Source organism: Leptonychotes weddellii, chromosome 2 (assembly GCF_054177405.1).
Source record: "Leptonychotes weddellii isolate Sample4059 chromosome 2, ASM5417740v2, whole genome shotgun sequence".
NCBI lineage: Eukaryota > Metazoa > Chordata > Mammalia > Carnivora > Phocidae > Leptonychotes > Leptonychotes weddellii.
Window position 1 is genome coordinate 69,742,832 of NC_138370.1, and position 15,873 is coordinate 69,758,704.

General features: G+C 36.0%; 1 protein-coding gene across 4 annotated transcripts in view; it reads left to right on the plus strand.

The window, feature by feature from the left end:
- The window catches only part of ANAPC10 (anaphase promoting complex subunit 10), a 217,524-nt gene that overhangs the window by 44,805 nt on the left and 156,846 nt on the right, over positions 1-15,873 (plus strand). The window contains exon 5 of one of the 4 annotated variants that reach the window (XM_081811828.1): positions 1,447-1,642. The exons of 2 other annotated variants lie outside the window; for them this stretch is intronic. In XM_081811828.1, the coding sequence (XP_081667954.1) occupies positions 1,447-1,563 (117 nt within the window). In that variant the 3' untranslated portion in view covers positions 1,564-1,642. Of the gene's footprint in view, positions 1-1,446; positions 1,651-15,873 lie in introns of those variants that run through there. One more of the 4 variants, XM_031039956.2, reaches the window with a different exon arrangement.

The following is a 15,873-nucleotide window of genomic DNA, read 5'->3' on the forward strand; positions in this document are numbered from 1 at the left end:
GATTTCTAGGTTTATGTACTAAATATATATTTTGTATTCTTTTGTAAATGGGACAAACTTGGAATGATATTTGGACCATTTCAGAATACTTTTAATCTAGTTTTTGCTTCTATTATATCATTTAAGTACTGAAACATTAGCCACATAGAATAAGGGCTCTTTTAGGTAGTCTCTTAATTTTATTCCAAGTATGTTTATATTTCTGTGTAGTGACCACATAGCCTCACGAGACCAGTAATACTAAATATTACCAGGTGATAATGTAAGTTGTTTTCCTGAAAAACTTAATGAACATACTGCTTTTCTGCCACAGTTCTCACTAAGGAACCATAATTTTTGGATTTTGCTTTAAAATATTAGTGCCGCCTTTGCAGCTCATGATATAAAGTATACTTTATCTTCTAATTATACATCTTTTTACGTGATTTATTCTGTTTACCTTTTTTCCATTAAAGAAATAATCTGATATCATTTTGTTTTTTAAGGGAAGATAAGCAGATCATGCTTTTATTTTCTTACATTACTACTGTATAGGATATAAATTATTTTTTAAAAAATCTTCTAACTCAGATACTAAGACAAATGATTAAAATAGTGTTAACTTTTATGAGGTTTTTAGAGCCATCATTTCATTAGTTATAGGACTGATTTAACTGAGTGGAAAATCCAACTAAATCTTTTTATATTTTTCCATGGAGGGTTGCCCACAGGAGGGTGTAGTGTGTATTGGAGTGTTTAATGGGTTTTCCTTTTTTACTAGAAATTATGGATTTGTTTACTTGAAACATCTAAAAACCTATTTTCTGTCATTTTATTATTGATTTGAGTTGATAACCTTACAAAAATTTAGTTCAGGACAAGAAAAGCTAATGGCTACCCCCTGTCTATCAAAAAATTCTTCTTTTTTTTTTTTTTTTAAAGATTTTATTTGTTTATTTGACAGAGAGAGACACAGTGAGAGCAGGAACACAAGCAGGGGGAGTGGGAGAGGGAGAAGCAGGCTTCCCGCTGAGCAGGGAGCCTGATGCGGGGCTCGATCCCAATCATGACCCGAGCTGAAGGCAGACGCTTAACGACTGAGCCACCCAGGCGCCCCAAAAAATTATTCTTTTTCTATCATCTGTTTTCCTTCATTTCAGTTATAAAACACACTATTCTATCTTGATCTTTGTAACCTCTGTTGAAAAATCTCTAAGAAGAGACCAGGCCTTCCTTTTACTCTTCTAGAATGCATATTTCAACCTCTATACCTGAGGAGGGACTTACAATGGAAATAAAGTTTAGACTTTCTGCTTATATTATACTTACAAGATACTCAAACTAGGTTTGGTTGAATAGAATGCTTTTGATGCCAGAACTTCTCTTGAATAACTTCCTTGATAACATGATGAATTCATTTATGCCACTTATTCTACTTTTTTGTTTTTAAAATTGTCCACCCTACAGATACTGGGAACCAACAACCTAAGAACATTTCATGAGATGCTTGTGATTTATTGCTTCTACACAAACTACTTTTTCTTTTTAATTTTTTTATTTTTTACACAAACTACTTCTGTGTAGAAGTGAGGACTTAGCATTTCAGAGTCTTTATGGCTTTATCTACTCAAAACACCTCATCTTGGGCACCTGGGTGGCTCAGTTGGTTGAGCGACTGCCTTCGGCTCAGGTCATGATCCTGGAGTCCCTGGATCGAGTCCCGCATCGGGCTCCCTGCTCAGCAGGGAGTCTGCTTCTCCCCCTGACCCTTCCCCCCTCTCATGCTCTCTCTCTCTATCTCATTCTCTCTCTCAAATAAATAAATAAAATCTTTAAAAAAAAAAAACACTTCATCTCAGTTGTGTTACTTTTGTGCAGGAAGTCATGTTCATCATATTATTGAGGAAGTTATTCAACAGAAGTTTTCAAATAAAGATAAATGCTTTTAAAATTTTTATTTATCTATCTACCTGTTTAGTTATGTTTATTTTTTTCAAGTAGGCTCCATGCCCGGTGTGGGGCTTGAACTCACGACCTGGAGATTGAGAGTCCCGAGCTCTATGGACTGAGTCAGTCAGGCCCCCCACTTTTAAAATTTTTAAATCATTTGCCTTTTAGCATTATGTTTTGGTTTAATGCTGTTTGTTTCCTTTGCCCTCAGGAGGAAAAATATGTGCGAAGGAAATGTTTTGTCATTTAGTGTGAGAAACCAAAGAATAGTCTGTCTTAGATGTAACCATTTTAACATCGTAGAAAACATCTCCAGCTAAAATTCAAAATTCAAGAAAACTTAAAAGTCCTTTTCAGTTTGCCAACTAGTTATTTACCTCTTTAAAAACGATTATAGAAATTTTTGTACTTAAATATGAAACTAAAGTGATTTATTAGATGTAGAATGACAGCTCTCAAAATTATTTCTGTACAGTTCTTTAAAAAACAACCTGTTAACTGAAGGTTAAATAGATATTTTCAGCATATGTGAAAGTTGTCCTTTGATTCATTGTTAGCATTTTGCTTCGAAAATTTGTGACTGCAAAAGGATAGAATATTAATGGAGCACAAGATTGTGCACTTAAGTGAATTTTAAGCTTTTTGTCTTCAGATAATAAAGCTGTTACCAAAAGATTTTTTTTTTTTAAGAGGAAGCTTGAAACAAGTCTTCAGTGTTAAGAGAGCTGTAATGATATTTTTCTCTTCTTCCATGTGGGCGAGCCTTTTGGCTCTCTTCCTTGTGTCTTGAATCAGTAGCATGGCTATGGGAGTCCATATTTGGTACTTTGACAAAAGTGGTTAAAAAGTCAGCTCTTCTGTTAGCATAACATTTACTATTATAATTTGAGTTCTGTTAATGTGTGTGGTAGAGTAAGAAGATGCAGACAAAGTCTCTGACTCTATCCAGCGATCTTAAAATCTACTTATATTTACTTTCTGATGAGGGGTCTGCTTTAAACAACTTGATATAAAGTGGAATGATTTAGGCGGTACCTATAAACATAAATTGGTTTGATAGGACAGTGTTTAATTTATTGAGCCTTTGGAAAAAATAGTTTTTGCTGAATTTAGCTAGTTTAAAAGAAAATGTTTTTAAAAATTAGTTTTTATAACTGATCCTGGGACATCTTTGAAATGAGTGTGGAATATTTTGTTGTGATACACATAATTTTTAGGCCAGAAATGTTATCCTCTCTTATCCCTCTCAAAAAGTAACATACGCAATTTTTAAAAAGTTATTCATGATTATATACATTACTTATTTCCAAAATGGAGTTGAGATGACTATGCATTTGGGGTTATTTCCTTTTGAATCTAAAATGTTACACAGTGGAATATTATGTATATATTTTAAAGATCTTATTTATTTTGAGAGAGAGAGAAAGCAGGGGAGGGACAGAGGCAGCGGGAGAGAAAGAATCTCAAGCTGACTCCACACTGATGTGGGGACCCGACCCTGAGATCGTGACCAGAACTGAAACCAAGAGTGGGATGCTTAACTGACTGAGCCACCCAGGCGCCCCTATATATTTTTTTAAGAGATTAATATTCTTTTATCTCTTGTTTTTTTGTTTGACCACAAAGACTGTAGAGGTGTATCTGGCATTCTCGTTACAAGACAGACTCATGCTTTATTCAGTAGATATTTATTTATGACCTGCTAAGTGCCAGGCACTGTATTAGATACTGGGGATACAGTAAAGATAGTCACTGTTTCTTCCCTTAAACACTTCATAGTTTGGTGGAAAAGGCAGACAAATAAATAAAGAATTACAATAGAATCTAGTAAATACACATGGCGCCGTTTGAACGCAATGGAATATTAGGAGCAATGTTTTAAAAACTTTTTCTAAAAGAGGTGATGGTTCAACTGAATCTTAAGGATAAATAGAAAGCCTACTCAGGTGGGGGATCAAGTAGAGGCATTTTAGAGGGGGCACAGCATATATAAAGGTATAGAAACAGGAGAGCATGGCATAGTGGCAGAACTGCAAGTAATTTAGTATTTTTGAAAGCTGGGTAGGTATGGAGGAGTGGCAAGGAAGACTGAAGAAGTGTTTATTCATTCTACACATTTATTGTGATGGTAATGGTAATATGGCCTCCATATTAAAATTAAATAAATAATTTTACTCCATAAGGAGTTCACATTCATTCAGGGAACAAATGTATAATTGTTGCAGTGAAAATATATAGGCAAAAATCAGATTGTGCTTACTGTCAGACTTCTAAGGAGTTTAAATGAAGAGACATTGATAAAATTTAATCTTGGGAATGCTGGGGCTGGAGCAATGTGAAGACTGGGTAGGTAGTATCCAGGTGAAAATTATGAGGATTTAACCAAGGCCATGAGAATTGTATTCAAAAGAAGGGATGTATTTGAAGTAGAATCAGCAGAGCCTATGACTGATTGTTACCTAGGATATACTGGGAGTATGGGTGGGGGTTCAGGTAGGTGGGAGAGGGCATCTAGAATTCTTCTCCTGTTTGGCACCTGGTTGGTTGTTGTATTAATCAGAAATGGAGTACAGAGTTAAGGAACATTGGGGATGGAGAGAAAGGTTAAGCTAATGAGATTAGTTTTTGTCACTGATTTCTGGTATTTTTTCAGATGGAGGGCTTTTCAGGGGGTAGTCAGGTAATTGGATCTGAACCCGAGGGAAAAAGTCTAGGTTAGAGGTGTAGATTTGAGAATTATCAGTGTGTAAGTAGAAGCTTAGGTGTTTGTTCTGATTCATTCAGGGAACATGTATAGTAGAAAAGAAGACTGCCAGGGCTGGAACTACAGAAATGCATGCCAGTATTCAAGGGCTGGGAAGAAAAAGATGATTCAATGAGAAAAAGCTGAGAGGAACTGCTAGTGATGAGAAGAAAATCAAGAGACAGTGTTGTCTCAGAAGCTGAGAATGGTCAGGAATATCCAGTTAGATAGGGACTGAAAGCTTCCTGCCTAAGCCTGTGTTACATGTTTTAATAGGCAATTTATTTAATGCAATTCTGTACTAAGGCGGCTTCTGCAAGTAGTTTAATCACTCTTTGGAGCAATAGTTTCTGCATTTATAGATTGGAGGCTAATGAAATTATTTAGTAGCAGGAATTCAGCTTCTCCTACCCTAGTATTTGGGCCAAGTAAGAAGATTCTGAAGGGGATTCTTGTTTTGTTTCATAATGCTTTGAATGGGAAGGTTTTATACTGCGGATGCACACTTAAACTTTGAAGTGGATGAGGTACTTTTAAGAGCATTGTGCTCTAGAGTCGCTTTTCTCAAGTGCTGTTTCGCAACAGTTATGGAAGAACTGCAGTGTTTCTTGTAGGCAGAGTGATAGTAGTAACAGCCAAGGGCAAAGAAAACAAAAAACAAAATTAAAAACCCTGTATTTAATTGTATGGCAGGATACAATACAACAAAAATATGCACTTAATGAAAATGAAAATGCTGTGGTTTCAGAGATACAGATTACCAACCCCTTTTATATAAGGAAAGCCTACTGAGTGAGCATAGCCAGCTGAACAGGGCAGGGGGAGGCACCTGGCTGAGAACTTAGCACAGTGTCAGGAATAGTAGACCTCTAATATAAAGTTGTCAAATAAATATACCAGCAGTCAGTCCCTACGCTTGCCACTGATCCATGCTTGTGTAGTTTGCTTCAAAAAAGATTATTTGGGCAAGTCTGATTCCTTCTCTCAAACATTAAAAAAAAATTTTGTAATTGTGATAAAAAACATAAAATTTACCATCTTCACATTTTTAAGTGTATAGGTCAATAGTATTAAGTGCACTCACATTGTTGCACAACAGATATCCAAAATTTTTTTCATCTTGCAAAACTGAAAATCTATATCCGTTAAGTAGCTCTTCCTCATTTTCCCCTCACCTTAGCTGATAACCACCATTCTGCTATCTGTTCCTATGAATTTGGCTACTTTAGATACCTCATGTAAGTGGGCTCATACTATTTGTCTTATTGTGACTGGCTTATTTCACTTAACACAATGTCATCAAGGTCACCCAGGTTGTAGTAGGATATCTTCCTTTTTTAAGGCTAAATAATATTCCACATTATGTTCATCCATCCATCCATCTGCTGATGGACCTTCCGCAAGAGGTGTGAATAATGCTGTTATGAACATGAGTGTGCAAACATAAATATCTCTTTGAGACCCTGCTTTCAGTTCGTTTGGGTATATGCCCAGAAGTGGGATTGCAGGATGAGGTAATAGTTCTATTTGTAATTTTTTGTCTTTCTCAGAAATATGACTCACAAGAAATAGGCAAGTTAGCAGCAAGACTTGGTATAGAGAGATAGTGATATGGGGGGGTGGGAAGGTGAAGGGCCATGTGCATTCTGAAGTTTTAAAGTTAGAAGAGTATAGACTATGAGATATGGGAGGTGGTAGGATGGTGTATAATGAATAGAGTGGATGCAGGGACACAGTCAGATCGACCAGCAGAGAGAAAAATAGAGTTGAACGAATGACTGGTGCTCCCAGTGTTCTTCATTTGCTGACCTCTCTGGTACCTGGTTATTTACTTTCTCCAGGGTTCCCATGGGCGTATAAACTTTTTGGTAAGCCCCCTTTCCCTGGAGAAACTTTTGAATGCAACTTTCTTTATTCTTGGTAACTAAAAATGGCCCTGATTAGAACAGAAGGAGCTGGAGCAAATTTTGCTGAAAACTGCTAAAAAATTTTATCATAATTTTAAAGTGTATTTTAATTGAGGTCAGCCCACTCAGGACCTTCATTTTTTTTTTTCTCAGCCTCTTGTTTTATGCATGGTGAATGAAGAATTAATAATCTCTAAAAATTAGAGGCCAGTAGCAGATTTATTTATTTATTTATTTATTTTTTAAAGATTTTATTTATTTATTTGAGAGAGAGAGAATGAGAGAGAGAGAACACATGAGAGGGGATAGGGTCAGTAGTAGCAGATTTTTGATAGGATCAGTGCTGTGTTTGGAAGAGAAGAAATCAGCACATGAATTTTGATTTAGATTGGATTGACCATCACAGAACTGTTTTTTGAGTCCTCTTGTTCACTCTTACTTGTGTTTGTCACCTCTGCTGTTTATTCAGCACTCTCAGCACGCATGTCACTGTGCTAAGCAGTCACCACTCACTATTTCATTCTGTCTCCAAAGCTCAAGTGGTGATCAGATGTTGTTATCCCTATTCAGGGAAAGTTGAGACTTAGGTTACATGGACGTTTTGCTATATGGCTCACTCTAAATGTGAGAATGTTAGAGCTGAAAGAAACTTTAGAGGTAACCTATTTCATCAAAAACTTAGATGCTAAGCAGTCAGGCAGGTAATGTAACAGCAAGATTCCATGCCTTTATGCAAAGGGAGGAGCTTCTATGCAGTTTCAGCCTTTATTGCCACATGGGAATGTAGGCCCAGTATTGTCAATCTTAAAATTTTTAAGGAGAAAGTGGGAATCTGGATTTGAGTGTAAAATTTCCCTGTTTTTAAAATATGCTGGGCAAACAAGGTATGTCCACAGGCTGGATGTGGCTAAAGGACCACAGTTAGCAACTTCTAATAAAGTACAATCCCATTAATTTACAAATGAGACATAGAGGTGGAGTGAACTGCTCGATGTTCCACAGCAAGTCAGTGGTATAGCTGGGAATCAACATGCAATACATATTCCTTCCGTTTTTTTCCTTAAAATCACATTAGATTATAAATTACCATAATATTTCCTTAAATTTTTTAGAATAATTGAAAGGTGGAGCCGAGGAAATGAGCTAGTGACGGGATAGATTGTAGAATTTTGAAATGTATTTAAAAATTATTTACTTCCTTGATATATTCTCTTGAAAATTGATTGATACTGTAATGCTAATGCTTTTGGCATAAACATTTACAAATACTTGCTTTTCTTTCTGTTGATTGCTTTTGCTTAATGATTGTATAAAGAGCTTTAAACAGTGTAATTTGGAGCATAAAATTTCTAAGGAAAAAAGAAAAAATCTCCAAACCTCTGAATAAAAGAGTGAGAATATTGGAGTGGAAACTCTGGGAATATAAGCCAATTGATTCTTTCTTCTCTGGTCATTTTACCTTCATAAGGGAGTTAAGAAAAATCATCATTCTAGGGTTTGCAGGTTTGGGGGGCAGTGCGTGGTTTTTCCTCTTGTGTTTGCAGTTATAGTTGATGGTCACAAACAGAAACAGTAGCTCAGCAATCTCAGCAACATTTTCAGAATAAATCGTCTACTTTGTAATTAGCTTAGAATGATAATTAGCTAATTGAATGGTCCACAGCTAGTCTTGATCTTGGTGCTTAATTAAGTAGGACAGAGGCACTAGGCAGAGGAGATCCCCAAGGAACTCTGATGAGAAAAGATCTAGATTCAGACTAAGTGGTACCATAACTTTAAGACAGTAGTAGGGAAATTGTCCAGATAATATGTTAGCTCAATTTTTATTGAGCCTAGAGTCTTTTATCTCGTTCCAAATTAATATGGTGTTTACTAAGTAGCTGTGTAAATTTTCTGTTACTTATTTTTGATAATGAAGTGTGTAAGTTCTTGCTGTGGGGGGGTGCCTGGGTGATTCAAATGGTTAGGGATCCAACTCTTGCTTTCTGCTCGGGTCATGATTTCGGGGTTATGAAATTGAGTCCCACATCAGGCTCCGCACTCTGGGGAGTCTTACTTGAGATTTTCTCTCTCCCTCTCCTCCTCCCTGCTGCACGTGCTCTCTTTCTCTCTCCAGATTGATAAATAAACCTTAAAGTAAGTTCTTGCTCTGGGTCCTATATATTCCATAGGTTCCCATTTCTTGGTCACCAGATAAATAAAGTTATCCCATGGTGACAGGTACCTCAGGTTGAAAATACGTAATATCAAGAGAATGAAAAGACAAGCTACAGACTAGGAGAAAATATTTGCAAAAGACACATCTGATAAAAGACTGTTATCCAAAATATACAAGATACTTTTAAAACTCAACAATAAGAAAGCAAACAAGAGGCCAAAGACCTTAATAGACACCTCACCGAAGAAGATTTGCCAATGGCAAATAAGCATATGAAAATATGCTTCACATCATGTCTTCAGGGAAATGCAAATTAAAACGAGATACCACTACAAACCTATTAGAATGGCCCAAATCCAGAACACTTACCATGCCCAGTGCTGGCAAGGATAGGGAGCAGCATGGGCTCTCCTTCATTGCTGGTAAGAATAGAAAATGGTACAGCCACTTTGGAAGACAGTTTGGTGGTTTCTTACATGACTAAACATACTAGCCATATGAGTCAGCAGTAGTGCTCCTTGGTATTTACTTAAAGGAGTTGAAAACTTATATCCACACAGAATCCTTCACATGGATGTTTATAGAGCTTTACTAATTATTGCGAAAACTTGGAGGCAACCAGGATGTCCTTCAGTAAGTGAATGGATTCATAAGCTGTGGTACAATCCAGACAATGGAACGTTACTCAGCGCCAAAAAGAAATGATCTGTCAAGCCATGAAAAGACATGGAGGAGAATTAAATGCATATTGCTAAGTGAAAGAAACCAATCTGAAAAGGCTGTTTGTATAATTCCAGCTATGTGGAATTATTTGTATAATTTCAACTATGTGACATTCTGGAAAAGGCAAAACTATGGAGACAGTAGGAAGATTAGGAGCTAGGAGTTGGGGGTGGTAGAAGGGATGAATAGGCAGAGCACAGAGGATTTTTAGGGCACTGAAAATACTCTGTAGGATACTATAATGATGGATACGTGTCATTATACATTCGTCCAAACCCATAGACTGCACACCAAGAGTGAACCCTAATGTTGATAATGAGGGAAGCTCTGCATGTGGTGGTGGGGGAGCGGGAGGTATATGAGAAATCTCTGTACCTTCCTCTCAATTTTGCTATGTATCAAACTGCTCTAAAAGTTGTCTTTTTCTAAAAAAAAAAAACCAAAACTCTCTATCTCCTTTCCCACCTGTCAGGGAAACAAGTTTTCATAGGATTTGACTGGCATGTTGAACTCATCTGAAATAATTATAACATGCTGGCAACTTCTGTTTTCGCTACTTCTTCCCTAAGGCTACATACTTGCTGCAAAGCAAATGAGATTTCGTAATAATGAGTACACTAATATTTTTTCTATAGGAAAACATCTCCAATTTTATAATAGAAATTAATAAAATAATTACAACAAACTTAGAGCCAATTACTATTAAAATGCCATTTTAGTGTATTATATATCTACTTTATCTGTATTTAGAAAGCAACTTTGAAAATACACAGATTCTAATTCTGTAAAATGTTTCGACTAGTGTTATTTTACTCTAATTTTAAAAGAAGAATCCCTGGGGCGCTTGGGTGGCTCAGTTGGTTAAGCGACTGCCTTCAGCTCAGGTCATGATCCTGGAGTCCCTGGATCGAGTCCCGCATCGGGCTCCCTGCTCGGCAGGGAGTCTGCTTCTCCGTCTGACCCTCCCCCTCTCATGCTCTCTCTCTCTCTCTCTTTCTCATTCTCTCTCTCAAATAAATAAATAAAATTAAAAAAAAAGAAGAATCCCTGTTAACATAATCTTAAATTCTTTAACTTAACTGAATTTCAGTTTTATATGAGTTAACCTAAGTATTCAGATTCAGTAAACTCCTCTGAAGTTGAGGAAAAACTACTCTGATTATTTAGTAGTAGTGTGTTTAGAGTGTGTTTTTGCTTTTTCTCTCATTTAACTTAATTGTAGTGAATCTAGCCAATCAAAAATGCTGTTTACATAGTTTGTCTCTTTTTATAATAGTCATATACAGTAATAACTGTGGCCTTTGATTTATTCCTCTAATTGCCGTTTCTTTGAGATTCATGAGAAAAATGAATAGCCCTTTATTTTTTTATTTTTAATTTTTTTAAAGGTTTTATTTATTTGTTTGTCAGAGACAGAGCGGGCACAAGCAGGGGTAGCGGCAGGCAGAGGGAGAAGCAGGCTTCCCGCTGAGCAAGGAGCCCGATGTGGGATTTGATCCCAGGACCCTGGGATCATGACCTGAGCCGAAGGCAGATGCTTAACCGACTGAGCCACCCAGGTGTCCTATGAATAGCCCTTTTAAAAAATATTTCATCTGTTTTCATTGTCCACTAAGTATGATACTCATTTTAGATATAATTGCTAAAACCGCAAAACTTAATCTGAAAGCTCTATTTTCCTATGTTTTATGAATTACAGTTAAGAGGTGTTACACACAAAACTTGCGTAAGGAATGACTTTGATGCCAGTAGTCTTAAAAGCTTATTCTTAGATCTTCAGACTGTTCTTCCAAGAGTTGAATTTCCTATTTTTTTCCTTTTTTTTTTAATTGGGAGCTGCTTGAAAGACATGCATGTTCCTTAGTTATTATAAATATTATATTTTGGCTATATTATTTTGTAAAATTGCTTTTAAAGAAGTTCTCTTCAGCAGCATTCCATAGGCCTACATTGAGACATATAGAAAATTATAAAACCTATTATTGTAATTCTGTTAGGAATATTGTTGAGGATGTAGTCCACTATATCACAAAGTGGTCTTTTAATACAGATCCAGAGTAAAAATATCCTTCCAATGTGGATTCGGGAAAGAGCATTTTGGTTATTATAACACACACGCACACGCACGCACACACACGTTCCTCTTCTCAAGACCTTTCAGCTTAGGGACTTTGGTAAATATAAAAAACCTGTTGTGAGGGGGCAGTGGTTGAGTGGGAGGAGTATGGCAACTCTGTTAGTCACCAATAGATGGTATTAGCAGTTGTTTCTGTAGTTAAAAATTTGCACATATGATTAAATGGACTTAATGATAGCTCTTTGGATACTAATCTGTTTTTAAGTACAAGAACCTCTGTACTGTGTCAGAACGAATAATGATACCCACTTTGCTTTGACTGCCAGGAACCGTGGAGCCGAATTTGTGACCTACTTAATAATTGTATATGTATTTTTGTGCAGTAATCTCATCCTTCTGTCATTTGTTAAGTAATTTTATGGAATATTTCTTTTTCTTTGTTTTTAGTTTTTATTTAAATTCCAGCTAACATGCAGTATTATTAGTTTCAGGTGTACTGTGTTGTGATTCAACACTTCCATACATCACCTGGTGCTCATCATAGCAAGTGCCCTCCTGAATCCCCATCATCTATTTCACCCCTCCCCCCGACCTCCCCTCTGGTAATGCAACCAGAGAACTACAGTTCTCTGTAGTTAAGTGTTTCTTTGCCTCTCTCCCTTTGCTCATTTGTTTTGTTTCTTAAATTCCACATATGAGTGAACTCATGGCATTTGTCTTTTTCTGACTGACTGACTTCGTTAAGCATAATTCTCTCTTGCTCCATCCATAGTAGTTGCAAATGGCAAGATTTCATTTTTTTTTTTATGGCTGAGTAGTATTCTATTGTGTGTGTATATATATACCACATCTTCTTTATCCATTCATCAATCGATGGATACTTGGGCTGTTTCCATAATTTGGCTATTATAGATAATGCTGCTGTAAATATCAGAGTTGCATGTATCCTTTTGAATTAGTATTTTTATATTCTTCGGAGAAATACCTAGTAGTGTGATTGCTGGATCACAGGGTAGTTCTGTTTTTAACTTTTTTTTTTTCTGTCAAGTAGTGTATCTTTCGTTTTTAAGTTTTTATTTAAATTTTTTTTTTTAATTCCAGTTAGTTAACATACAGTGTAATATTAGTTTCAGGCATACATTTTAGTGATTCAGTACTTCCATACAACACCTGGTCTCATCACATATTTTCAACTTTTTGAGGAACCTCCATACTGTTTTTCAGAGTGGCTGTACCAGTCTTCATTCCCATCAACAGTGCAAGAGCGTTCCCCTTTCTCCGTATCGTTGCCAACACCTCTTGTTTCTTGTGTTGTTGATTGTAGTATGCCATATTTCTTATCAGCTGCCACAAATCTCTGATGGCTTCCACTAGTACAGGGATAGTATCTGTCTTGATCATCCTTGTGCCTGAGTACCTGGCACATAGGTATTCAGTTAATATTTGTGCAATTTTTTTTTTTTTTTTTTTTGGTCTATGCAGTGGCCCTTGTACTTACTCTAAAGATAGTGGAGGGACATTTGTTTTAGCTTTGCTGAAGAAAAGGTCCCAAAGCAGATTAGTTTTTTTTTTTTTTGTAATTTTATTTTGGTTTTTAAACCGATTCTACCCAGGCAGCCCCACTTTATGGTATAAGCATGTGATCTTAGAGATAATGACTAAAGGGAAAGTAATTTACCAGGGAGAATCCAGGAGACTCATAAGTTAACCTCTTATCATGGCCCTAAGGTGATGAGCTTAGGTTAAGTATGATAAGGAAGGCACTTCAGGGAATGAGAACAAACTGAGGAACGAAAAGGAATCTGTCTTCACTCATCTACCTTAGTATTTTAGGTAGCTGCTTCACATTTAAGATAATAAAAGGATAAAGAAAGCAAAATTTTTCTCAGCTAGTTTGTAAAATCTAGTTGTTAAGTGTTAGCTTTATCTACTTATACATTTGACTGTTTCTCTGAGGAAAATTAGTGAAAGGCATTGAGAAGTGTTCCTTGCTTTAAAATACTTATTTTCTATGAAGAGTTGCCTTGTGTTGAGAGAGAATTGTCTAAGGCAAATATGGAATTCAAATTTGAAAATTTCCTATTGACTAAGATAAGGATTATCGGTGGCATGGAATTATCATGACTCACTGAACTCCATTTAACCTGAATCTGTAGTCATTTGAAACTTGCTGCTATTCCCCCAGAGTCCTGTTGTACTTGCCATTGAACGCAGAGTTCTCTAACCTTGGCTTACAGGGGCAAAAACCCAGTCTGTTTCATAATCTGCAATCTGGGTTTTAAATATTGTATTCAAAGTGGGACAGAAGGATGAGACCTAAGCCAGAGGAAGGAACATGTTTCTAGATTATCTTTGCCACATGCTGCTTTAATCACAGGTTTTGTAGTCAGATTGGAGTTGCAGTCTTGGTACTGTTAATTTCTTTATTTTGTGAAATAGGGCAGTTTCTCTGTTCTTTTTGAGCGTGTTTACTTTAAAAAATGAGACTCACAGTACCTGTTTTGTTTGGGTGGTTGTGAAGATGAAATGAGATTAAGCTGTGTAAAAACATCTGCAGCATATGCCAAACACATAGGAGGTTTCTCAGTCAATATAAATTTATGTCCTTCCGTATGTCTTTTTTCTTTAGTTTTATAATGGCTGCTTGCTTTATCCTTACTCATTCATGACTGCACAAGGTTGGAAAGTGCTAGATAAATGTGTCTTCTCTTTATTAAGTCATGCTCCTAGTAATAGAGAGTAGATAGGTTGTCTTGGATTCAATTCCTTACTGCCGGATCTAAGTGTGAGGTTTCTTTTTTTTAATTAATGTTGATACTTTGCATTTCAATATCAATTGTTCAGAGTTGTACAGAGCATATATCCCATGCAGGTTTTCTAGTTTTTGTGTTTTATTCTAATGGAATTTCCATCGACAGTGGATTAAATATTACAGATTCAGTTCTTTAAAACTACAGCATCAGTGGCATTAGTATTATGTGGCTTTTAAAAGGGAATACATAGTTTAGCAGTTTTAATTTTTCTGATGATCCAGTTAATAGCATAAGATCTGTTGGATCACATGTTGATCCATTGTGTCAATATACTAGATCTTTCTTTACAAATTGAGGCAGTAGTTTGCTAACTTGGATACATCCTTTGATTTTGTACTCTGTTATTGAAATTTTTTGTGCTTATGGGATTTATTTTTATTTGATTTCTTTAAAAAGTAAGCAAAGCTGACTTGATGACTCTGAATTCTACTTCTCAGCCCTTCTACTTTCTTTGCAGAATATATTCTTTTAAACTAATACAATATTTATAGTAATAAACTTATAGAGTAGGGGGATAAATGGACATTTAAAAAATATCATTTATGTACATCTTAACTGTCATTATTTTTAGTCAAGCCAATATTTTCGTAAAAGCTCCGTTTATCCTAATTGCACAAATATTTTTACAAATATTTCCACTAAGCAGTGAATGAAGCCCTGAAAGTTACTCTAGCCAATCTGAAGGCTCCCATAGCAGGGAAGTTGAGAGTAGTAATTGAATTTTGGGAATGCACAAAGGCTTGCTCCTGTTAATAGGCATTTGCTTTTAGGACAGTTTGCCCTAGTGATTGAAAAATTGTTTCTGTTTGAAATTGGTAAAGCAAAAACAGAGGAAATCACAAAACAATTTTTGCTAGAATGTTAAGTAGGCTTACTTGATCAAATAGTTTTAAAGAACATTACTGTATGAAAAAGTTACTCAACTTACTTTAAAAATCCTTCTTTGCAAATAAATTTGATACCTTGATACCTGCAGTATTAAGGCAGCTTTTCACTTCTTTGTGGCCTGGCATAACAAATGATACTTTTGGCTTAGAAATCAGCAGTTATTAAGTGTGACAGTTTGGATGACTTTGTGTGGGTATATGTGGCCAGGTTGTTGTACAGGCCTGTGTGTGGAAGATCACATGTACATACATATATGTGAGAGTGCATTTGGGTTGGAAGTGATATGAAAAAAAATATTGTCTTACTATTATTAATAAAACTTAATGATATGATTATATGGATATCAAAACACCCTTATTCATTCATTCATTCATTCATTTATTTATTCATCTCTTGTTGCTCAGTAATAATTGGATGTCATTCTTTTATACAGTGGTTTTGAAGCTTGGCAGTTAGGTGATACTGGGAATGACTGGGTATTATCTCATAGTTTTTAGGCCAAGTGATGTTGAAAGACACAATTTGGCAAACTAGACAGATCTAGTTTTACATCTCTTATTTTTGCTACTTATTAGCTGTGTGAAACCTCTGAAACCTCAGGTTCCTCATACATAGGATAGGAATAACAGTGCCCA